Raw genomic sequence first — 26,800 nt, forward strand, 5'->3', positions numbered from 1 at the left:
TTTGTGGAAAAGCACATGTAAGATTCTGCAACAGTCTCTGCTGATACTCCTGCATGCGTGCATCCCTTTCTATGGCAGGAATAATTTCTGCAAATTTACTTTTGTACCGGGGATCTAACAGTGTGGCAACCCAGTAGTCAGGATTATTTCTAATTCTCACAATTCGAGGGTCATGTTGCAGGTAGTGCAGCAAGAAGGCACTCATGTGTGTTGCGCATCCAGGAGCACCAAGTCCCTGTTGTGTTGGTGGCGAGGTAACAATCATGCTTCCTTCCTCTGTCCTCTCCCCCCAACCTCGCACAACAGAAATGTGATCAAGGTCTCCCTCATCTGATGAGTCTTCCATCAGTTCGTCCTCCACTTCTTCCTGGGCTCCTGCACCTTCCTCACTAGTTTGGCTGCTACCATGCGCCCTGGTAAAACCATCTCCCCACCCTCACATGCCTGCCGCCTTGGTGCTGCCGACCGTCTGGACCTTGCAGATGTTAGCCCTTCCGCATACAACTCCTCCTCCTCTACTTCCTCAATCTCCTCTTGTGCCACCACCTGACTCCGAATTCTGTTTAACATGTGCTCCAGCATGTAAATCACTGGAATAGTCATGCTGATAATGGCATCGTCAGCACTAAACATCTTCGTCGCCATTTCAAAACTGTGCAGAAGGGTGCATAGGTCCCTGATCTGAGACCACTACTCCAGCGTGATTTGCCCCACCTCTGGATCTCGTTGGCCCAGGCTATACGTCAGAACGTATTGCACCAGGGTTTGTCGGTGCTGCCACAGTCGCTGCAACATGTGCAGGGTTGAATTCCACCGGGTAGGCACATCGCATTTTAGCAGGTGAAGTGGCAGGCCCAACGACTTCTGTAGAGATGTAAGTCGCTGAGCTGCGGGATGCGAACGGCGAAAGTGAGCACACAGCGACCGTGCCCTCTGCAGAAGGCCATCTAGTCTGGGATAGTGGGCTAAAAATTGCTGGACAACCAGGTTCAACACGTGAGCCATACAAGGCACGTGTGTGACATTGCCCCGGCGAAGGGCCGCACCCAGGTTTGCAGCATTGTCGCACACGGCCTTCCCTGGTTTCAGGTCCAGTGGAGACAACCATTCATGAAATTGGTTCTCCAGAGCTGACCACAACTCCTCAGCTGTGTGACTCACATTTCCCAGACATTTCAATGTAAAAACCGCCTGATGACGTTGAGCCCTACTGCCAGCATAGTAAGGAGGTGTGCAGGATCCCTTCTGCGCAGTTAGAAAGCTTGTGGCATGATCAGACAGGCTTTGGGTGCAGGTGGAAGACCGAGAGGAGGTTGAGGAGGCAAAAGCAGTGGAGGAACTTTGACATAAAGAGGATTGACGCACAACTCGTGGGGACGGCAAGACTTGGACAGCAGCCCCTTGTTCTGCTGTCACCATAGTTACCCAGTGCCCAGTCAGCGACGTGTAACGCCCCTGTCCATGCCTACTCGTCCAAGTGTCTGTGGTGAAATGCACCCTGTCACACACAGAGTTTCTCAAAGAAGCGGTGATGTTGTGTGCGACATGCTGGTGGAGCGCAGGCACACCTTTCTTTGAGAAGTAGTGCCGACTGGGCATCTGGTACTGGGGCACTGCGACGGACATAAGGTCTCGAAAATCCTCTGTGTCCACCAGGCGGAAAGGCAGCATTTCTGTAGCCAAGAACTTGCATATGGTGAAATTCAACCTCTTAGCTTTCTCATGGCTAGGAGGAAATGGTCTTTTACTTGTCCACATCTGAGGGACCGAGGGCTGGCTATTGTGCTTAGACGGTGTTGATAAGGGTGTCCCCGGCAAACTGCCGGTCTGTGAGGAAGATGCAGACGGACATGTTAGGTTGCCTTGATCCAAAGGTGGTGCTATCGATGTCGGACAGCGCTCAACACCAGCTGGTGTTACCACCTCCAAAGAAAATGATGACCTGCCAATCACGCTGGCTGTTGGGGGTAAAGAGGTGGCAGGTCTGCGCCCCAAAACAGGTCTGACTGCTGTCCCCCCCAGTCACAGAGGATGAAGAGGCCGTGGATGCACAAGATATGGCAGACGGTGTTTGGCCCGGCCGGCTAGGCCGCATTGTAGCACACTGAGCTTCCCACTGCAACTTATGCTTCATGTCCATGTGCCGGTTCATGCATGAAGTACTCAAACTATGTATTTTTTGGCCTCTACTTAGCTTTTTGCTGACAAATGTTACAGATAACACGAGTTGGGTCACCTTTATCGATCTGAAAAAATGCCCAGGCTATGCAAGGCTTAGCACCCATGCGACCTGAAGAGCCACCACGACTTGTGGTGAGAGGCAGAGTTGTGTTTGAGGATGCAGTTGTTGACGTGCTTCCAGTACTACGTCTCTGTCCAGGAAGGCGCAACCTGACCTCGTCGTCACTAGCATCTTCCTCCACCTCCTCTGCTGACCTCATCTCTTGGCTGACTGTGGGTTGACAGTAAGTGGGATCTCCAACCTCATCATCATCACCCTGTGCGTTATCACACCCGTCGTCCTCAGAGCCAACCTGTTCCTGCCCTGACAAAAAACTAAAGTTGTCGCTCCAATCAGGTATTTGAGTCTTATCATCGTCTTCCTCATTGTCTCCACCAACAGGAGTTACAGTTTGGGAATGAGGGTCTACATTATGGTCAGAACCTTCTGCGTCTGGTCCTGGATCCGGGGTTCTGGGCATCAGTGCAGATCATTTCCTCGTCTGGATTCACAGAAGCGCTGGAGTCGACCTCTGATTCCCAGGCTATAGTATGAGTAAACAGCTCTGCAGACTCAACCATCTGTTCTACCTCATACTCAGACGGGCAGCTGGAGATTTGGGAGCTGTGAGGAAGCAAGTGCGATTGGGGTGACACCTTTGAGGACTGGAGTATTTGTGATGTTGAAGTTGATGTGGAGGAGAGCCCACTTAAAGGAGCACTTGATATCCGTTGAAGCACCTGCTGTTTTTGTGCCTCATCTGGAATTTGTAGCGATTGGCGTGGCCGTAAGAAAGGGATCTTATCACATTGTCCGCTAAAAGAAGTAGACATTTTAGTTTGGCTGGAATATGGTCTTTCTTCTGCAGATGTTGCTGTTGCTTTAACACCTACCCCACGGACACAACCTTTTTTCCCCTTCCCAACAAGCCTATTCCCCTTTCCACCAGCAGCAGGCCTTTTTCCACTCATTTTGGTGGTTAACTAATTAACAACTCTGGAGTTGTTTGCACAAAAAAACAATGGATGGGAACCGAGCAGAGCTGAGTGGCCAAACTGTGGTATTAGGCCAAAACTATTGGTTGGGTTAGATGCAGAAAAAAATTATATTCAATTTGCAACCTGATGGAGGTCAGTATAGATGGACTAATAGAGAAAGTCCCACACACTGCTAGAAGGCCAAATATTTTTTCAGAGCTAGATGCAGAAAAAAATATATTCAGTTTGCAACCTGATGGAGGTCTGTATAGATGGATTAATAGAACAAGTCCCACACACAGCTAGAAGCCCAATATTTTTTCAGAGGTAGATGCAGAAAAAAATATATTCAGTTTGCAACCTGATGGAGGTCAGTATAGATGGACTAATACAACAAGTCCCACACACAGCTAGAAGCCCAATATTTTTTCAGAGGTAGATGCAGAAAAAAATATATTCAGATTGCAACCTGATGGAGGTCTGTATAGATGGATTAATAGAACAAGTCCCACACACAGCTAGAAGCCCAATATTTTTTCAGAGGTAGATGCAGAAAAAAATATATTCAGTTTGCAACCTGATGGAGGTCAGTATAGATGGACTAATACAACAAGTCCCACACACAGCTAGAAGCCCAATATTTTTTCAGAGGTAGATGCAGAAAAAAATATATTCAGTTTGCAACCTGATGGAGGTCTGTATAGATGGATTAATAGAACAAGTCCCACACACAGCTAGAAGCCCAATATTTTTTCAGAGGTAGATGCAGAAAAAAATATATTCAGTTTGCAACCTGATGGAGGTCTGTATAGATGGATTAATAGAACAAGTCCCACACACAGCTAGAAGCCCAATATTTTTTCAGAGGTAGATGCAGAAAAAAATATATTCAGTTTGCAACCTGATGGAGGTCAGTATAGATGGACTAATACAACAAGTCCCACACACAGCTAGAAGCCCAATATTTTTTCAGAGGTAGATGCAGAAAAAAATATATTCAGTTTGCAACCTGATGGAGGTCTGTATAGATGGACTAATACAACAAGTCCCACACACAGCTAGAAGCCCAATATTTTTTCAGAGGTAGATGCAGAAAAAAATATATTCAGTTTGCAACCTGATGGAGGTCAGTATAGATGGACTAATACAACAAGTCCCACACACAGCTAGAAGCCCAATATTTTTTCAGAGGTAGATGCAGAAAAAAATATATTCAGTTTGCAACCTGATGGAGGTCTGTATAGATGGATTAATAGAACAAGTCCCACACACAGCTAGAAGCCCAATATTTTTTCAGAGGTAGATGAAGAAAAAAATATATGCAGTTTGCAACCTGATGGAGGTCAGTATAGATGGACTAATACAACAAGTCCCACACACAGCTAGAAGCCCAATATTTTTTCAGAGCTAGATGCAGAAAAAAATTATATTCAATTTGCAACCTGATGGAGGTCAGTATAGATGGACTAATATAATGATGCTATGCCCAAAAGATTTTACTTCACTAGGTGCAGTAAAAAAATTGGTATTCTATACACAGATGGTATATCTTGCAACACAGATAGGCTACTCCACTGACTAACACACTCTGCAATAGGCCAAAAAGGATTAGCTTTGCTAGATTCAGCCAAATGCTGTGAAAAAAACTTGCACAGCACTGGCACAGACCTGCCTGGCAAAAACTGATAGGAACTGATGTAACCTAGTCCTGAAAAGGAATCCAATTACAATTAGTCTTTACTCCCACAATCTATCTATTTAAGAGCACAGACCTGCCTGATAAAAGTCATAGGAAATGCTGTAACCTAGTCCTTAAAAGGACTGCAATCACAACTATTCCCTACTCCCAAGCTATCTGTAGATTTGTGCGAATATTGGCTTGAAATTAACAAGGTATAGCGCACACAGCAACAGCGGTGCCGTCTAACACGCAGCTGCAGCAGTGAGAAAATGGTGGCGACGGGGAAAATGGCTTGGTCTTATAGGGCAAGGACATGTGACATACACTGCCAATGACACATGCCCTTGCTTGTGTGAAAAAAAGCACTTCGCTCCGTGTGTGCGCTGCTGATAGGCTGACAGATTGCACCTCCCCACTGTAAATGCGGGAAAGAGAAAAAAAAAATGGAGATCTTCATTGTTCCTGCAGAGATCCATCCCCTGCCCCTCCCCCCACCCCGCTGTTCACTCAAACTGCGTATTAACATTAATTTTCATCATTACTGAGAAAAAATCCAGTTATGATTTTGGTGCACGAACAGTTATCGAACATAACCTCGAACAGCCGAATTTTTCTCAAATTGTTCGTGTTCGCCGAACGGCTCGAACACCGCCCAAAGCAGCTCGAACTTGAGATTGGCGAACAGTTCGAGTAGAACAACGCTCATCTCTATACATGAATGCAGCATCTTAACGTGATTATTCATTTCTTACTCTTGTCAAAAAAAAATTAAGATTTTTTTTTTAAATGCACAGTGTACACAGAAATCTGTCAATCAGTGGTGTGGGAGGGGTTATATAGAGCTCAGAATTCAGAGGATTGCTAGATCTGCAGAAGATAAAATAGTGATGTTATAAAAACTGCAAGCAGCCCAGTAAGTGATGCATCGCTGGAATCTGGATCTCTGTCCCCAACCCATGCTGCTCTCAGATGGGGTAGCAAGAATCTGGTGACAGCTTCCCTTTAAGTGATGAACGCCTTAATCTTAATACACCTATTGTCAATTGCCACTTGACTCTAAGCACCTTTCTCCAGCTCCAGTTGTGAAAGCAGTACACCTAAGTATTGCTTTCCCTATCATGGTTTACAAAGATGAGAGGTGCTTTGCTTGGAGCAATCATACAAATATCTACTGTAGCCATGGTCCTCAATGTCATGATTGTCATTTTGTTATCCCTCCTTAAACAATATATCAGCATTATAGGTAAGAAAAAAGTAGTTTAGATTCCTTGACCCAACAAAGTAACTATATTTACTGACAGGTTCGGACTGGCCCGCAGGGGAGCAGGTGAATTCACTGGTGGGCCCCCACCTCTATATAAGCTGTGTTTGACACACAACACTGAATACAACATGTACAGACAAGGGTAGCCTCTCATCATTCATTTAACAAAATATCTAGTTTAATATTATATAGAAACACAAGAAAATTTGTGAACAAGGGTCAGGTAATTTGAGTGTAATTTGCTTCCCCGCGAATTCAGCAAAATGGCGGCAAATGGCCATCAAAAGGGTTAAGAAATAAAAAAATCCTAACATTCACCTTACTGCTCACCTTTCTGGCCTCTCCGCTTCTCACTTTAACCCATTCAGTCCTCGTCAAATCTTCTGATCACCTCCATTGTCCGCAGAGCATAATAAGGGGAACATCTTTTCTGTGAATCCAATGTTCTTTTCTAGTCCAATGTTGTTTACATGTGTGCATATGCAGCATGTACTAAGCTCCACCCTATTGTCTAAGACATAAATAAGTCCAAATTCTTTACCAGTTATATTTTTTTATATTGCTATGTATTTTTACAACATTTTGTGTTATTATCGAATTTAATATTGTGCAATTAGCTTCTCCGCCTTTCTATATACCTATTACTGTCACCACAAAAACTAAAATATAATAGCTTCAATACATGTATTGAGGTGTACAGGAAAGAAAATGGGGGGTGCAGATAACAGAACAAACAAAGTCATTAAGAGAATATGAAATATAAGGTCATCATGTGAACCTGACCTCTTAGAGATTCTCACAGAATGGTAATAAAGTCCACATTAACAAGAAAAGATAAATATTTCTCTGACTTATAAAAGCTATATCATTGTTATATCATCAATACATATCTATGGTTATGTATAACTGCATATAATCATATATAGTATATCTTATATAGTCAGATGGATATAAATTTGATTATTTGTAGAGAATCTGACGACATTCGATTTTACCAAAAAATTCCATATGCAGTGAATTTATTCTCCATAAATTGAATGTCCATTACAATGATCTATTTTGGAGAGACTCCCAAAGCATAATAAACATAAGATGTAGAAAAAAAAACAATTAATATTTTCCTCACGTCTCACCACTCTGGCCACCTCTGCTGTCCCCAGTATAGCCTTCGGCGCTTCATCTTCTTACCATGCACTGAAACATACCTCTTCATACTGGGCCAGGACTATTAACCGCAACTAGACCGATACATGACCATACCGTATGCCAGACGGCATACATTGTGACGTAACAACATTGCAACCTTGAAACATGCAAGTGCAGAGACATCTTGGGTCTGATTGTGGCAGGAAGTCTTGGCCTAGCATGAAGAGGCCCAGGGTTTCACCGCACAGCAGCAGTAAGAAAAGGTGCCGAAGACCATATGGGAGAGACCAAGCAGTGCAGGTGGCCAGAAAGGTGAGCGGTATGTTGAGTATTATTTTGTTTTGGATTTATTTATTTTACTCACTTATATATATTAATTTCACAGCGATTTACAGTTTTGTATGTTTTTTAACATTCTGCTGTCCCTGTATGGCTCAGTAAATAAAGAATCAGTAGAATACGGATTTTTGAGAAATTCAAGAAGAATTCAATAGGGCTCGGGGATTCTCCGCATGTTTACTGACAGTGCATCAGCCATGATACATGAAGCTATGGCTACCCGAGCATTTGACTTGAGCAAGCCGTCCCCTCTATTGAAACCCGAGCACATTCGGATAACTCCATATCCCAGAATGCTTGCTCATCCAATAAATTCATCCATCTCTAATTAGGTTTTCATCACATATGGTGCCATTCAAGAGTTCATTGGGATCAGAGCAAGTCTGTCCACATTGTATATCCTATATGACTCAATTTTGCATCACTACTTATGAATTTTTAATAAGAAATTAATCTGATCGCAAAGGCAAACATAAAAATTCAATTGTGGTAAAAAAATGGGTGTTCAATTTAAAGGCGTGATTTATTATTTAGTACAGTACTGTGGCATTTATCCAGAAACAGATGGTCAGTTATTACACAGAAATCTATGTAATATACTTTACAATATAATCCAAATATTTGTTTATTGCTCGGAAAGCTCATAGTAAAAGCTATAATTATTACCCTTTACACTTAGAGAAGGATATTTCTGAAATAGCTTGGTCTCTCATATAAAATTAAACACACAATGATTTGCTGTGTAATCAAATACTCACACATTCAATTTGCTTCCACTCCTCTGAACCTGGGGATGTTATTTCTTGAGTTGCAAATGCTAGAAACAAGTTTACATTTAATTCAGCATAAGAAAGTTAAAGATCTTTTCTAGGGTTGACTACTTACAGCTGTGAGTGTTTTCTATGCTGCAGACTACAAGAGAGTTGCTTTAATTTCAGCTGACTTCCTGGTCTGCAAAAAATGTGTGCAATTTTTATAAATAAATTGAGTCATGTTACTATAAAGATGCTCCTTGTTTTAGTTATAAGATGCCCGGTTAGACAGCAGCTGACCGGAACCAAATTTGATGACAGCTATATCTCTTGGCACCCTTATAGCTATGCTTGACTCAGCTGAGCAATTGTGTATTGTCAGTAGTGAGGGGAGAAAAAGCCACTGCCATAGAACTATGGCGGCCAGTTACCTCCTTGGAAAAAAAACAATTGGGGCATCCTCCGTGCAAATTAAATGGTCAAAAACTTCCCCTAAATCAGCTAGTTTTGGCTTACTTAAACCTAATGTGTATGGAAGTCTTTAGCAGGAGCCACCACAAATGACCCATTGACATATTAACCATGTGATTCATAAATTTTACATTTAAACAGAACACGTTTAGAATGCGAACGTTAAATTGGCTATCCCATAAACAAAATCTATCAAGTATCAACTATTCACAGAATAGAATATAAATGTAGGATTGCCGGGGGCCAAGTTGCTTAGAGACCCTCTGATCCAGAGAACAAGAGGCACAATATTCCTTGTATGTGAATCAAGCTGTCATAACTTGGTTTGGGAATTCGATCAGGTGACCTGTTGCTGTGTAGTCAGTTCCTCTTTCTGCTGAGCTATTGCCTTTCTTCCCTGTCAAAAAGCTTATGGTTTCTATTGTCTTTATTTTATTTTCTTGGTTTGCTCCTCTCCATGTGTTTCTCATTTTCCTGTTTTTAGTTGCCCTATCACATTCTTTGTAGGGTTTTATATGTTCACCCTTCACTGCACTTCCTTGCTGGCTATACTTCTTGGTGGATGTGTGTTCAGCAGTTCCAGCCCTTCAGCTAAGGGGTTTACCTTGCTTGGTAAACTCCAGTTGTATTTTTGCAGTGAGTCTATTTGCTTTCCATCACAGCACATTTTCCTTATCTTTTTTCACACTTCCTTTCCCCGTGTTGGCAGTGTGGTGCGGCCTCCCCTCTGGATCCTCAGGAGGTGCGAGAAACCCCTTCATTTTAAGGAGTTAGGTCTGAGATGGAGTTTTTAGTTATGTGCGTAATTGAACTCATTCTGCAGTCACCAATAGATAGTGAAAACAGAGGCTAAGGAAGGCAAATGGTGTGAAATTTTAATGAAACCCAATTGCAAAAAAAACTATCCTTAGCCCCAATTACATGCAGTTAACTAAAAAATGTAACCCCTTTAACCCTGCTATGTTTTTGTTCATTGTCAAGAGTTTTATCAGTGATCTTTTTCTTCGTTATTTCTTATTGAGACTCAAGATCTCCGAAGTGTACATACTGAAGGTTTGTATAGGTTGTAGAATGATGGCTGGCTCAAAGCAGTAGTGGTAGTTTAGAAGCTGTGCTGCGGAAATATGAATGTGAATACCCCTGAAGTATTGGTCACACATGTTCAGTATTTCTTTAATGACAAAGAGAAATTTCTTGTGATATTAATTTTTCCCAGCAGCCTTAACCCCACCAATCATACATGTATTACTTATGCCATGTACATATGGGAGATAAACCCCTTTAAGAACTCAAGGTGTGCCTGAAATTAGTCATTGTTTGTGTTCTCATTATATGTTGGTTACAATATGGATTTCCTTTGGGACTGGACAAGAATGCTTCCTTAGCTGAATAATATTTCTATATCCTCAAATTAGTATTTAAAGGGGATTTCCACTTTCACATTTCTTCTCTGCTGTGTAAAAATAAAAAAATCAGATGACACTCACCCTTCCCGGTCCAGTGCTGGCTCTCAGTCTCTGCTCCTGGCTCTGTGTATTGGCTGCAGTGATGACATCACAACCTCTGCACACATCATCGCTGCATCTAGTCCCTGAATTTCGAGGCTCATGCCGTCAATATAAACAGAACTGCTGTAGCCATGATCTCACGGCTGCAGCCTATACTTAGAGAAATGACCAGCGTTGTACCCTAGGAGGGTGAGTAGTACCATCTGATTTTATTATTTTTCCGAGCTCTGGACAATAGAAGGAAAAAATCTGAATATGGAAAGCCCCTTTAAGAATGTAAAAATTCTGTTTTACATATTTTACAATTACATAAACATACCTCTTGTATTTAAAATTGTCCTTTTTATATTTTTTTAACAGGTGAAACATGGAAATTATGCTTTTGTATGGGATGCAGCAGTTCTGGAGTATGTGGCTATAAATGATCAAGACTGTTCCTTTTACACAGTGGCAAACACAATTGCTGACCGAGGCTATGGCATAGCATTACAACATGGCAGCCCATATAGGGATATTTTCTCACAAAGGTAAGTTTGTAATATTACTTTAAAAGTAAAATCAGATTTTTAAGAAAATGAAAGGACAACTTCTCTGATTTTTCTTACATATTTCCAAAGAATACACAGATATTAAAGTTTAACCCAGGGCAGGTAATAATTCACAAATGACATTTAAGTTTTTTTTTATTAGGTAATATAGCAATGAGTAATGGCGCAATATTTTTTCACGGTATTCCTTTTCTGCTTCCTGTGGTATATTTGCACTTTTATAAGCTTGCAGGCTTGTGAGTTGTCGATGGTATAGTCCAATTAAAAGTTTCATATTGCTCTCTAGAAATGTGTGAAATTTTATGACACTCTTGTCAATGGGAACCAGCAGCAGTGCTTATATAAGATTAGGCTCTACCGAAATGTATTCAATTGTTAGAGATAGAAGAATTCTAACTACAAAATGAGGATCCAAATCCAGGAATTATAACATCCGCATTCAGTGATTAACACAATGTACTTTTTCCATGATAAACGTGGATGAGTGGTTGCCAAGGAAACTACTTATGTTAAAAAAATGCATTCCAACTTCCGAAGTCTTCATTCATTTAACGTAACAAAATGTGCAGCAGGTTTACACCTTAGCTACATAATTGCAATGTTCTTAGCCAGATGAAAAAACGAGGAAAGTTGTTTAGAACCATTCCAGTTTTACTATAATTATCATTATTAAAAGAGAATTACCCGATTTTTATTAATAGAAAAATCATGACATCTTCTTCCCACAAAAAAGAAAAGCTGCTTTCTTAGCATACCTCGTTAATGAAACGAAGACAAAAAAACTGCCATGTAAAGTTTACATATGGAGTCTGTAAATTACCAGTTTCTCAACTGAAACCCTAAGCTCGAAACCTTGCTGGTTGTGTTTAGGGGGGTTAACGAATTTTTAAATCAAAACATGAATGAGACATTTATAATGCTCATACAAATATTATTTTAAACAAAAAGGTACTAAACTTTTTAGAGTGTACACACTTGAGTAGGCTGTGCACCACAAATCAGAATAGAAAGGATTGGTCTGTGGGTGGCCTTGTACTTTTCTTTACAGTGAACATGTCACCAGGTTTTCCCGATATAAACTATGGCCACCAGCCTTACTTTAATGCCTCTTTTACAGTATTCTAGCAAAGATGTATATAAGTCCCCAACCCCCTCAACATAGACTAAGAAATACCTTTTATAATCCCCCCATATGGCACAGTTCAATCCAATGGGCGTTGCTGGTTTTGCCTTGGTGCCTTCTTTCTTGTCGCAATCACTGTTTTCCTACTTGCTTCATGTGAATGACACGTCCTATGTCATCCACACAGTGTACCCTAATTATGCTCCTGCACAGCCGTACTTAGCTCTGCCCTGCTGAGAGCAAAGTAGAGCAAAGTACTGTAATGCGCATTCACCGGTGACCCAGTGACCCGAATGGAAAGCCGGTGCATGTGCATTACAGTATTTTATTCTGCCCTCAGCAGGGCAAAGTGATATCTGTCTGCACAGGAGTGTGATTGGGGTACACTGTGTAGATGACATAGGATGTGGAATCCCCAAAAAGCAGACCAGGAGGATGGTGATTGCTAAGAGAGAGAAGTTGTCGAAACAAGAGCAGTGACAGACATTGGAACGGACTGCGCCATATGGGGGGTTATAAAAGGTATTTTGGGGCTTTGCAGTGGGTGCTTGGCGCTTATAGCTTGCTAGAAAACTGTAAAAGAGGCATTGAAGGCGGTGGCAGTAGTTTATTTTCAGAAAACCTGGTGATAGGTAGGTTCCCTTTAATCCTGACCACTTTTTAGAATAGTGTAAAGGGGACAAAAGTCAACATTTTTAGGTAAATTTGGTTCTTACAAAAAGGTTGATATTTTTACACTATAAATCTGGCACAGAACCCTTCATAAATATCATTTAGATGATAGGTCATCTTTAGGAGAATATATTAAGCCAAGACGCCTGACTAATTCAGGTTCAGTTTATCGGCGTTGCACATCATGAGTATTATAAATCCCATACATGATTCCTTGAGTCCTGAAGCAGCAACCTATTCCCACGTCATCACTTGCCACTATTGTGTTTGAATGGTTTGCATGAACAAATTTGGGATTTTCTTCTTAGTTTTGTTAGTTTTGTAGTGTATTCTGCCTTGCTACTCTCTTGTGTATCCCATTATTACCCACTTCCCTTATTATCAGGGGGTCATGGGCGCTCACCTTAACATCTGTAGTTGTCCAGATGCTCTATAAAGATATAATTTAACTGATTGGATTAGTTGAGTCTAGCAGGCCAGGAACTACTGGGAAGGCTCAACACTGTTTAAAGTGTTTTCAATTTTGAGATATCTCTTGTGGTTTAATGGAGTCTTATCAACTTTGCAACCCTTTCTAGGCAGAGAAATGCCACCATAATTAATTTGTGACATTACAGTGGGTACGGAAAGTATTCTGACCCCTTTAAATTTTTCACTCTTTGTTTCAATGCAGCCATTTGGTAAATTCTAAAAAGTTCATTTTTTCTCATTAAAGTACACTCTGCACCCTATCTTGACTGAACAAAAAACAGAAATGTAGAAATTTTTGCAAATTTATTAAAAAAAACTGAAATATCACATGGTCATAAGTATTCAGACCCTTTGCTCAGTATTGAGTAGAAGCACCCTTTTGAGTTAGTACAGCCATGAGTCTTCATGGGAATGATGCAACAAGTTTTTCACACCTGGATTTGAAGATTCTCTGACATTCTTCCTTGCAGATCCTTTCCAGTTCCATTAGGTTGGATGGTGAACATTGGTGGACAGCCATTTTCAGGTCTCTCCAGAGATGCTCAATTGGGTTTAGGTCAGGGCTCTGGCTGGGCCAGTCAAGAATGGTCACAGAGTTGTTCTGAAGCCACTCCTTTATTATTTTAGCTGTGTGCTTAGGGTCATTGCTTTGTTGATAGGTGAACATTCGGTAAAGTCTGAGGTCCACAGCACTCTGGAAGAGGTTTTCATCCAGGATATCTCTGTACTTGGCCGCATTCATGTTTCCTTCAATTGCAACCAGTCGTCCTGTCCCTGCAGTTGAAAAATACCCCCATAGCATGATGTTGCCAGCACCATGTGTCACAGTTGGGATTCTATTGGGCAGGTGACAAGGAGTGCCTGGTTTTCTCCACACATACCACTTAGAATTATCACCTAAAAGTTCTATCTTTATATCATCAGACCAGAGAATCTTAATTCTCATAGTCTGGGAGTCCTTCATTTGTTTTGAGCAAACTCTATGCGGGCTTTCATATGTCTTGCACTCAGGAGAGGCTTTTGTCAGGCCACTCTGCCATAAAGGCCCAACTGGTGGAGGGCTGCAGTGATAGTTGACTTTGTAGAACTTTCTCCCATCTCCCTACTGCATCTCTGGACCTCAGCCACAGTGATCTTGGGGTTCTTCGTTACCTCTCTCACCAAGGCTCTTCTCCCACGATTGCTCAGTTTGGCTGGACGGCCAGGTCTAGGAAGACTTCTGGTGGTCCCAAACTTCTTCCATTTAAGGATTATGGAGGCCACTGTGCTCTTAGGAACCTTGAGTAATGCGGAAATTATTTTGTAACCTTGGCCAGATCTGTGCCTTGCCACAATTCTGTCTCTGAGCTCCTTGGGCAGTTCCTTTGAGCTCATGATTCTCATTTGGTCTGACATGCACCGTGAGGTCTTATATAGATAGGTGTGTGCCTTTCCAAATCAAGTCCTATCAGTTTAATTAAACACAGCTGGACTCCAATGAAGGAGTATAACCATCTCAAGGAGGATCACAAGGAAATCGACAGCATGTGACTTAAATATGAGTGTCTAAGCAAAGGGTCTGAATACTTATGACCATGTGATTTTTCAGTTTTTCTTTTTTAATAAATTTGCAAAAATGTCTACATTTCTGTTTTTTTCAGTCAAGATGGGGTGCAGAGTACACTTTAATGAGAAAAAAAAATGAACATTTTAGAATTTACCAAATGGCTGCAATGAAAGAGAGAGTGAAAAATGTTAAGGGGTCTGAATACTTTCCGTACCCACTGTATAAGGTGCCTATATCGCTGAACTAAACATTTTATGTAATCACAGAAAACAATTTACTGTTTGTGATGTCTGTATTTGACATGCAAAGTTTGAAACGTATAATACTAGTATTGAAAACGTATGATACAGTTATCTGGTTAAGGTTTGGAGTTGTTTGTAAAGCAATGAGATCTCCTACTCATGTAAAAGACATATCCATGTCAGAAGACATTTATATACAGATTTTTATCATTAGAGCTCAGTAAAAATTTGCAGGAACCTGCTCAATATTGGTGTTCCGTTGCAGCAGTACAATGGCTGAGCAAACTTCCTCAGCCCAGCACTGGAATGCCGCCATCCTTTTGTGATTGCTTGGCCTGTTTCATGTGATGTAATGTCCTCTGTAGTCATAAAATTAATGCAGGATGACAGCACTCAAGTGCTGGGCTGGAGAAGTTTGCAATGTCTGCCAGCCAGTACGCACGTGGATTTCAGACCATGGTTCAAATCCCACCAAGGAAAATATCCACAAAGGAGTTTGTATGTTCTCCCCATGTTTGCGTGGGTTTCCTCCTGGTACTCCGGTTTCCTTCCACACTCCAAAGACATACTGATAGGGAATGTAGATTGTGAGCCCCAATGGGGACAGTGCCGATAATGTCTGTAAAGCTCCGCACAATATGATGGTGCTATGCAAGCAATGCAGAATAAATAAATAATGATTCTACAAGTCTTTTTGCTCAACTCTAATTTCCACTGTAAATACGAATGCTGTGCAACAGCTTTTTAAGTCCTATAATAAAATCTATCAGAAAAGGGGAAAAAGGCCAGGAAAAAACACCACGGACCTTAAAAAAACCTGAAAAGAAATACTGTGTATGTAGACTGACACTTTGAATTCACAGTTGACATGTTAATTTAAATTCACAAGTCCACACAGTGTGTTGTACAAGTGAGAAAAAAAACTATGTAAAATATATTATTACAGAAAAATCCCTTTTTCTCCATTTTTATGAGATTTTTTCATCCTCAAGTTATTTATATTAATGACTTTTTCTGAAAACAGTATTGCACATAACTTAATTTATATACATCTATGGTTTGATTCCTTTGCCTGTGTGGATTGGATGGGTTTCTACTGACATCTGGTGAGAATTTCATGTCAATAGCACCTTTAGAAATATATTTACTTAGAAAATTGGTGACATGTTCAATACTTATTTCACCTGCTGCATATGGACAGGGGAAATAGAAGTAGAGGTAGGAGATGTTGGAGGGAGACAGAGGCTGATACACAAGTAGCAATATGTTTTCCAAGAACTGTTTTATCTCTGTTGAGGGCTAGAATAACAACTTCACTACTGAGTACTGCTGTATTATGTCATCTATGCTGCTGCTGCTTTTGAGGGTGTGCTACATAGGGATAAAGGAGCAATATCTATATGTGCTGTGTATGGGAGAATGTCAGAGATAAGTCAAATAGTGGCCATAGATGAGTGAACCAATTAGACACAAATCGAGTTGTGTTGAATTTTTGGAAATTTTCTTGCAAATTTGATTCTTGTGAATGACCGCAGTCATTTTACACAATCAGTCAGAGAAGACCTTGCAGCTCTCATATCACATGGTATAGCACAGCCAATCGGGACAAACTGTTATAGACTGTATAAAAACTGGAGCAGGGAGTGCAGCAGCCTGTAACATACCTGGCGGCGTCCTTGCATGGTGGTCCATCTCCCACTGTGCAAGAGCGCGCACTTGATCTCCAATCCAGAATGTCTCTCTGGCTTCCCTCCATGCTGTCTGTTTGTGTCTGTTTCTGCTGCTTAAGGGCGGCGCCCGATCACTTCCTGCTTTTTGTACCTGCTGTGGGTCACACCCCTTGTGCGTCCTCAGCCTATTGCTGTCTGTCACCTGGTATATAGCTCAGCTGCTCCCATCTATCCCTGCCTGAGCATAGTGTTTCTTTCAGTGTGTGCTTGCACTCTGAAGGTGCCAGGTCCCATTCTTTGTCTCCTGCTTTGTGGTATCAGTTCCCGTGTCTGAACTGAGTCCTGTCTATGTCTCCTGCCTTGCGGTATCAGTTCCTGTGTCTGAGCTGAGTCCTGTCTATGTCTCCTGCCTTGCGGTATCAGTTCCCGTGTCTGAACTGAGTCCTGTCTATGTCTCCTGCCTTGCGGTTTCAGTTCCCGTGTCTGAACTGAGTCCTGTCTATGTCTCCTGCCTTGCGGTATCAGTTCCCGTGTCTGAGCTGAGTCCTGTCTTTGTCTCCTGCCTTGCGGTATCAGTTCCCGTGTCTGAACTGAAGTCCTGTCTGTGTACTCTTGCCTGCTGCCTTTCCTGGAGGCTGTATTTCCAGGCCTGTCTGAACACGCTCCTAGCCTGTTCCTCCCGCCTTCTAGGGGCCGATTACCTAGATCCGTTCCTGTATCTTGTCTGTCCTGTCTGTACACGCTCCTTGCCTGTTCGTCCCGCCTCTCTGGGGGCCGATTACCCAGACCTGCTCCTGTATCTTGTCTGTCCTGTCTGAACACGCTCCTTGCCTGTTCGTCCCGCCTCTCTGGGGGCCGTATTCCCAGACCCGCTCCTGTGTCCCGCTGCAGTGTCGGTCTCGTCCGTACACTCAGTTCCAGTCTGTACTCTCTCCTATCTTTCATCTGTCTTTTCTCTATGTCCGTTCCCTTCCTTTTTCTGCAGAGTCTGAACTCGTACCTAACTCCTGCCTGTTGTCTCTGTACTCCCGTTTGTGAGTTTGTGGTCCCCTCGCTACTTCACTGCAAGTACCCTGTGGGTGTCTGGCTCTGCCTTTCCCTTCCTGTCTGTTCCGTGTGAACAGAGCCCTGTCCGCCCTACTCAGCCTTGCCTGCTCTGACTCCTTTGCTCACCGCTCCGGCGGTTCTAGCCTGCTCTGACTCCTTTGCTCACCGCTCCGGCGGTTCTAGTCTGCTCTGACTCCTTTGCTCACCGCTCCGGCGGTTCTAGTCTGCTCTGACTCCTTTGCTTACCGCTCCGGCGGTTCTAGCCTGCTCTGACTCCTTTGCTCGCTGCTCCGGCAGCCTTGCTCCGCTCTGACCCTTTTGCTCGCTGCTCCGGCAGTCTCGCTCCACTCTTGCTCACCGCTCCAGGCGGCCTCGTCCTGCTTTACTCTTGCTCACTGCTCCGGCAGTCTCGCTCAGCTCTGACCCTTTGTTCACTGTTCCAGGCGGCCTTGTCCTGCCCTGTTCTCGCTCACCTCTCTGGGCGGCCTCACTCTGCTGTGTTTGTCCGCCACATCTGTGGTTCTGTTCCTGAGTCCCAGTGTGTACTGGGTCCTATCCCGCCAGTGTCCCTACCTGCTAGTGCCTCCCTGTCTGCACTCTAGCTGTGCTTGCCTGTCCCCCTCTGCCTGTATTGTTCCTGAGTCCCAGTGTGTACTGGGTCCTATCCCGCCTGTGTTCCTACCTGCTAGTGCCTCCCTGTCTGCACTCTAGCTGTGCTTGCCTGTACCCCCCTGCCTGCATACCCGCCTGCCTGCATACCAGTCGTGCCTGCCTATACCCACCAGTCTGTGTGCCAGCCTACCAGTCTGTTCCTGTATTCACCTGTGTGGGTCAACAGCCGTGTCCGGGGTCTGTCCTGGAGTAGCACCTGGTCCCTCTGCTCGGTTCCTCCTTGGTGCACTGGCGTCGTATGCCGTCGTGCGACCCTGGTCGGATCGGGTGAATACCTAGTTAAGCCCCTCCAGGCATTCACTCTCCGGCACGGTCCAGTGGAATCACTACAATCACACGCACACGCCGCTCAGCCCGGGCGTGTGCATTACAGCATGCTCAGGCCATGGTTCCCGTTGAGCCCCACGGCCTTCGCTCTCTGAGATGTTTTCCAGCGAATACGTGCATTAAAAATAAATAAATAATTTTTTTTTTCCTTAGCTAGTTCCAGGCGAAGTAAGCACCCGTCCAGATGGATCTTTCTGCACTCGTTCCTGCGGATCCGCCACGGTACTTTGGGGATCCAAAACAAAGTCATGCATTTGTGGAGCAATGCATGCTACACTTCAAGGCCTACCCTCTCTATTTTCCTTCCGATTGGGCTAAAGTGGCCTTTATGATTGACTACCTAGCGGGTGATGCCTTGAAATGGGTCACCCCCCTATGGGAAGCATGGGATCCTGTCGTCCTTGACCTGCAGGCCTTCCTGGTGGCCTTTCGTATGGTCTTCGATGATCCTAACCCGGAGGCTCCTGCTGAAGCTTCACTTCCCAATATCCCGGAGCAGCCCCGATGGGTAATGTGTGTGGGTAGCACAATAGTCCTCCAGCCCAATGAGACTACTGCCCACCCAGAATCCTCACAGGGTGAGTACGCTTTCTGGAATACTTCTCCCAACCTCAAGAGGCAGTCCAGACGTGCTAGACGTAGAGGCAAGCCGTCACGCCAGGGTCTGCCCTCCCTGAGACCTCCTGACCCCAACCTTGAAGTCCTTACTGAAGCTTCATCTCTCTGTATCCCGGAGAAGCCCCAACGGGTAATGTGCGTGGGTAGTGCACCGGTTCTCCTGCCCGAAGGGACTTCTGCCATCCAGACTCCACACAGGAGAACTTCCTGCACCCGGCATCAGATGCTTCACCCACTTTAACCGGTGTGCATGTCCAAGGATGCTCCAAAGCTGTGGTTACCTCAGAGTCTGTGCACCCCTACTACCTGGCGGAGGACCCCCTGTTGCCTCCTGAATCCTCCGGGATACCACTCGATGACAAATGGAGTGAGACTTCTCTACACTCGGTACTCGATACATTGTCCGCTTCGTCCTGTGAGCCTGACAATGGGTACCCCAAAGTGGTAGTTACCCCCGAGTCTCTACACCCCTCCGACCAGGCGGAGGACCTCCAGTTGTCTCCAGAACCCTTTGGGGTGCTACGTGGTAGCGAAAGGACAGAGACTCTCCTATACTCTGTACCTGATACCTTCGCTCGCTTCGTCCAGTGAGTCCAACCTAGGGTACTCCGAAGCAGAGGTTACTCCCGAGTCTCTACACCCCTCCGACCAGGCGGAGGACCTCCAGTTGTCTCCAGAACCCTACGGGGTGCTACCTGGTAGCGAAAGGACAGAGACTCTCCTATACTCTGTACCTGATACCTCGCTCGCTTCGTCCAGTGAGTCCAACCTAGTGTACTCCGAAGCAGAGGTTACTCCCGAGTCTCTACACCCCTCCGACCAGGCGGAGGACCTCCAGTTGTCTCCAGAACCCTTCGGGGTGCCACCTGGTGGTGAATGGACAGAGACTTTCCTATATCCTGGATCTGATACCTCGCTTGCTTCGTCCAGTGAGTCCGACCTAGTGTACTCTGAAGCAGAGGTTACCCATGAGTCTCTACACTCCTCTGACCAGGCGGAGGACCTCCAGTTGTCTCCAGAACCCTTTGGGGTGCCACCTGGTGGTGAATGGACAGAGACTTTCCTATACTCGGTACCCGATACCTCGCCTGCTTCCTCCAGTGAGTCCGACCTTGTGTACTCTGAAGCAGATGTTTTCTCTGAGCCTCTGCACTCTTCTGACCCGGCGGAGGACCTCCAGTTGTTTCCTGAATTCTCCGGGGTACCACCAGATAACAAAGAGACAGTGACATTTCCTCATTATGTACCTGATAACCCGTCTATTTCTTCCTGTGAGCTTGACAAGATGTACCTCGAAGCAGAGATTACCCCCAAGTTTCTGTCCCCCTCCAACCCGGTGAAGGACTTCCAGTTGTCTCCTGTACCCTCTGGGGTGCCACCTGAAAATATGTGGAGAGAGACTTCCTTGTGTGCTGTTCCTGGTACTCCACCCGTTTCGTCTGTTGCTAAGGATGGCAGGATAGGAGGTAGCATCCTAGCTAACCAGATGGGATCAATCTTTTCTGTGGACAGTGGAAGTGATCTCCTTGAAGTGAACGACTGGTCCTCGAATTCCCTGCGGAAGATTCTGGCAGGCCTGAAGAAGAGGGGGCGTAAGGGGGGGGGTACTGTATCATACCTGGCGGCATCCTTGCATGGTGGTCCATCTCCCACTGTGCAAGAGCGCGCACTTGATCTCCAATCCAGAATGTCTCTCTGGCTTCCCTCCATGCTGTCTGTTTGTGTCTGTTTCTGCTGCTTAAGGGGGGCGCCCGATCACTTCCTGATTTTTGTACCTGCTGTGGGTCACACCCCTTGTGCGTCCTCAGCCTATTGCTGTCTGTCACCTGGTATATAGCTCAGCTGCTCCCATCTATCCCTGCCTGAGCATAGTGTTTCTTTCAGTGTGTGCTTGCACTCTGAAGGTGCCAGGTCCCGTTCTTTGTCTCCTGCTTTGCGGTATCAGTTCCCGTGTCTGAACTGAGTCCTGTCTATGTCTCCTGCCTTGCGGTATCAGTTCCTGTGTCTGAGCTGAGTCCTGTCTATGTCTCCTGCCTTGCGGTATCAGTTCCCGTGTCTGAACTGAGTCCTGTCTATGTCTCCTGCCTTGCGGTTTCAGTTCCCGTGTCTGAACTGAGTCCTGTCTATGTCTCCTGCCTTGCGGTATCAGTTCCCGTGTCTGAGCTGAGTCCTGTCTTTGTCTCCTGCCTTGCGGTATCAGTTCCCGTGTCTGAACTGAAGTCCTGTCTGTGTACTCTTGCCTGCTGCCTTTCCTGGAGGCTGTATTTCCAGGCCTGTCTGAACACGCTCCTAGCCTGTTCCTCCCGCCTTCTAGGGGCCGATTACCTAGATCCGTTCCTGTATCTTGTCTGTCCTGTCTGTACACGCTCCTTGCCTGTTCGTCCCGCCTCTCTGGGGGCCGATTACCCAGACCTGCTCCTGTATCTTGTCTGTCCTGTCTGAACACGCTCCTTGCCTGTTCGTCCCGCCTCTCTGGGGGCCGTATTCCCAGACCCGCTCCTGTGTCCCGCTGCAGTGTCGGTCTCGTCCGTACACTCAGTTCCAGTCTGTACTCTCTCCTATCTTTCATCTGTCTTTTCTCTATGTCCGTTCCCTTCCTTTTTCTGCAGAGTCTGAACTCGTACCTAACTCCTGCCTGTTGTCTCTGTACTCCCGTTTGTGAGTTTGTGGTCCCCTCGCTACTTCACTGCAAGTACCCTGTGGGTGTCTGGCTCTGCCTTTCCCTTCCTGTCTGTTCCGTGTGAACAGAGCCCTGTCCCCCCTACTCAGCCTTGCCTGCTCTGACTCCTTTGCTCACCGCTCCGGCAGTTCTAGCCTGCTCTGACTCCTTTGCTCACCGCTCCGGCGGTTCTAGTCTACTCTGACTCCTTTGCTCACCGCTCCGGCGGTTCTAGTCTGCTCTGACTCCTTTGCTTACCGCTCCGGCGGTTCTAGCCTGCTCTGACTCCTTTGCTCGCTGCTCCGGCAGCCTTGCTCCGCTCTGACCCTTTTGCTCGCTGCTCCGGCAGTCTCGCTCCACTCTTGCTCACCGCTCCAGGCGGCCTCGTCCTGCTTTACTCTTTCTCACTGCTCCGGCAGTCTCGCTCAGCTCTGACCCTTTGTTCACCGTTCCAGGCGGCCTTGTCCTGCCCTGTTCTCGCTCACCTCTCTGGGCGGCCTCACTCTGCTGTGTTTGTCCGCCACATCTGTGGTTCTGTTCCTGAGTCCCAGTGTGTACTGGGTCCTATCCCGCCAGTGTCCCTACCTGCTAGTGCCTCCCTGTCTGCACTCTAGCTGTGCTTGCCTGTCCCCCTCTGCCTGTATTGTTCCTGAGTCCCAGTGTGTACTGGGTCCTATCCCGCCTGTGTTCCTACCTGCTAGTGCCTCCCTGTCTGCACTCTAGCTGTGCTTGCCTGTACCCCCCTGCCTGCATACCCGCCTGCCTGCATACCAGTCGTGCCTGCCTATACCCACCAGTCTGTGTGCCAGCCTACCAGTCTGTTCCTGTATTCCCCTGTGTTGGTCAACAGCCGTGTCCAGGGTCTGTCCTGGAGTAGCACCTGGTCCCTTTGCTCGGTTCCTCCTTGGTGCACTGGCGTCGTATGCCGTCGTGCGACCCTGGTCGGATCGGGTGAATACCTAGTTAAGCCCCTCCAGGCATTCACTCTCCGGCACGGTCCAGTGGAATCACTACAATCACACGCACACGCCGCTCAGCCCGGGCGTGTGCATTACACAGCCATTTGGAGGTACGTCTGAATGATGAGAGGACATCACAGCTCATAGCTTATCATTATAGAAGGAGAGAGAAAACTGTAAAACACTGGACAAACTGTAAAGATAGTGCGAGACAACACAGCAATGAAAAGTGTCTGAGGGACAAGCTGCTGATTAGCAACGGTTACCTTTTGTTTACCCACAGACATATATGTTACGGTCACTTTAACATTAGTAAGGCATTAAAAAGTTTGAAAGGAGCTGTATAAAGTCCTAGAAGACCTCCGAGTGCTATACATGTCTTTTCAGGGCAACTGGAGGCTCTCTAGCACTTGAAAGTTAGAGCGATACTGCAAATATAATTTCTTCGGAAAATAGGGGCCAGACATGAACCCACATTTATTATTTGTGTCTTAGTGACTTTTCTTGATTTGTCTTGATTAATCAACCCATCGATCTGTCGTTATAATGAGTAAAACTTAGCTAATAACAACACTAAACATATAAAATACATAGCATATGTAAGCTTTTTTATCCACAAAACCACGGAAAGTATTTTGCCACATCGCAGCAATGAGCATTGCATGACCGCCACATGTTTCTTCTACCCTCAAGAATAGCATACGCTCAGTTCTCCAGACATTTTAACCTGAAGGACAGAATTCAGAACATCTAGTGCTCATTAGAAATGCTTTTATTACTAACTTAGAGCTGGTACATTCAGAACCATTTTAAATACTATTATAAATAATTGCTTCCCTGTGTTAGGCTGACAATACCTCTTTCAATAGGTAAATAACCTTCACAGATATACAATGTTATTATTGACTCCACAGAAGGTATTATAATGCACAATAATAGTAATAGTTTGTTATACAGAAAACGAAGCCATTTAGTCATTCTCTGCAAAACTAAATGGCATTATTAGTGTCATTCTAATGCCTATGACTATGAATGGGTAAGCCATTCATTTTCTGGTCCATGGCTAGCCATCTCTCACTGAAGCTGAAGACACAAAATTGAGTACAAAGCCCAGCTTTGTATGTATCACTGTATGATATGCAGCTAGCTATCAGTGTTAATTCATTAAAAAAATGAAATCACGAAATATTAAACTTTCATACTTTCTAGAAAAGGTGTATTTTTCACTGTTGGGATTCCCTGATGTGGAATAATAATGCTGAATTTGTACTTTAAATATAAAATAACATAAATGACTTACAGTTCACCTGTCCTGGTAGTTTTTGAATTTTACTAAATATTAGATTCAGCCAATATTGGGATACCTTGGTGTCAGTGTTGGTAATAGATGATAAGTGACAACCAAAAATTGACGCCATTACAGTCATATTAATGTTATGTTTAAACTTTCCACAATACATAAATATTTTTGGAATGAAATTCTGCAATACAGATTTATATGACATTCAGGATGTATGGGAAGTGCACACTCCATATTATAGATATGTGTTGTAAAGGTTTCGTAGTATGGGGCCAATTACTAGAGAAAAATAGGGTGCCTCACAAAGGCATCGCTCAGCAGTACACATACTGCTTATACATTCAGAAAGTGGCTCATTATGTACTCTGTATGCTGAGCTGATGTACCAGCTTTATTCGTATGGCTCTGTATGGCATGTATATTAGCCAACATTGCCCATGTTGTTGGGATAATGGCAAGAATTGGACAGCAAAGTGTATGATGTATAGCAAAACCATTCCCAAAAGTGCCAATTTTCCAAATTTGGCATTTGAGATGTTGGTAATGATATATGTATCCAATGGTTGTTATGTGTTTACATAAAATAAACTAAGAAAATGCATTAAAATGCTAACAGAATTCACAGAAACCTTCAAATTTACATTTAGAGTAAACACATGCCATATGTTCAGCCACGCTGCTACTTGGGTGGAAGGAAATGTTGGCCATCATAAAAATAAATTAGATATACTGTATGTATATATTGTGGTAGATCGGCTCACTGGCTGCAAATAAAGGTAGACACAAGAACACTGTCTCTTTAAATCTTCCGTTGTCCGATGGGTCACTATGCAAGATTTGGACCAGGGTCCCCCCATCCTGGTATTTATATATGTTAACCATCCTGGTATATATGTTCCTCATCCTTGCCCCATTGTGGTATATACAGTATATGTCTTGCAGCGCACGGACCTGGCGGGTCTTTGCGCCGCAATACACTTCAGCTGAATGTGCCTCCAAAGACGCAGTTGAAGATTGTGCCGGCATCGGCAGACTTCCACCCGCATGGGCCCAGTTGCAATCATGACCTTTGCAACCGTGGTCATTATGTCCCTGGCAATGCACCAGTACTGCAATGAATTACACATGTCAGCATTACACTGACAGAATGCCTGTTAGACCATGCCGACAGATTAGAAGGACATCATTTGATCTCCTGCTGTCATGGCACTCATCGGGCCCCCACGATGACACAGCAATGACGTTGTGAGGGCGCCAATGTGAAGGGAGAGAGAGCTCCCTCCCTCTCTATGCCTTCTAAATTATGCAATCGCTGTTGATCACGGCATTTAGAGGGTTAAACAGCTGGGGGCGGTGTGGGCACCACTCCTGACTGTGACAGCCGGGTCTCGGCTATCGCTTAAGCCGAGTTCCTGGTGGCAATCGTGTAAGCACAGCTCCTGTGCCTGTACGATCACCAGGACGTAGCGGTATGTCCAATGTCAGGAAGTCACTGCGAAATAAGACGCACCGGTACGTCCAATGTTTATAAGGGGTTAATATACAGAATTCCAAACACAGGCTTGAGTTGTTTAGAGCACTTTACAACTGTATTCTCTAGCGTAATGAATCATACTTCTTAATTTCACTTACTGGTAAACAATCTAAGTTTGGAAAACATAAAAATGTTTGTTAAATAAATCAGTAGTGCCATCTGTAAAGTATGATGAATGAATGAGCATAGCAGTGAGAAAATACATTTGTGGGAAATTGAATTCTACTTGAAAAATATCAAAATTACAATTCACTTCCTCGATATTCAACAAAATAGCCGTCATTTTACCCAATCATAATGGGCCATCAAAATGAAAAACTTATACTCCCTTTACTATTCTCCTCTCCAGAACCACTGCTTCGCCCTAAAGCACTGAATTCCTGTGTGAATTCACGCTAGGCCAGGACTTCCGGCTCCAATAAGACCCATGACGTTTTTGCGCATGTACAAACAAGGTCACAGCCCAAGTCGTGATATTTTAACTTTGTAACCTTATGCAAATTTGTGCAGAACCGTCCTAGATCGCAATGGAGGTTCACATGCTCTGCAGGTTCATTCCTTACTGATGAAACCTCAACACCAGGTGGCACTTATGCACTACTTCCACATTCTCCTCAATAGACGTTGAAACAAGGTTGCACTCATTATCAGAAAAGTTTGTGGGTACTTCAACAGTGCCAGGATTTGCAGCAACAGAGTGATTTTTACTTAGCCACTGGCACTGCAAGGAATCGCTAGTTTATGAGCCCAGGAACAATGGTGATGTATGCATTATGTATACTCCGGACAGAACCCTAATAGTGGGCGTAGCCTTGCTCCATACACTTGTATTGGTGACGCGGCCAGTGTTTGCAGCCTACAAGTGTATGGAGCAACACCACAGTGCGTGTGCTGGGGGGATTCATAAGTCTGCAGTCACACAGAGTGACTGCAGACTTATCATTTTAGATGGAACAACCCCTTTAAAAAGTCTACTGATAATGTTTTGGTACCAGATTCCACAAGTTACCTTGCGATGTGTTAGGTTGCCAATGCCTCAGTAGATGACAGCTG

The 26,800-nt window shown here is 44.5% G+C and overlaps 1 protein-coding gene across 2 annotated transcripts in view; it reads left to right on the top strand.

Moving 5' to 3' along the window:
• The window catches only part of GRID2 (glutamate ionotropic receptor delta type subunit 2), a 1,987,749-nt gene that overhangs the window by 1,800,580 nt on the left and 160,369 nt on the right, over positions 1 to 26,800 (top strand). For both annotated transcript variants that reach the window (XM_073638161.1, XM_073638172.1), the window contains exon 14: positions 10,720 to 10,886. In XM_073638161.1, the coding sequence (XP_073494262.1) occupies positions 10,720 to 10,886 (167 nt within the window). The remainder of the gene's footprint in view (positions 1 to 10,719; positions 10,887 to 26,800) is intronic.

This window comes from Phyllobates terribilis, unplaced genomic scaffold, assembly GCF_046119375.1.
Source record: "Phyllobates terribilis strain yellow unplaced genomic scaffold, ASM4611937v1 Scaffold_1__5_contigs__length_1240528914, whole genome shotgun sequence".
Lineage (NCBI taxonomy): Eukaryota > Metazoa > Chordata > Amphibia > Anura > Dendrobatidae > Phyllobates > Phyllobates terribilis.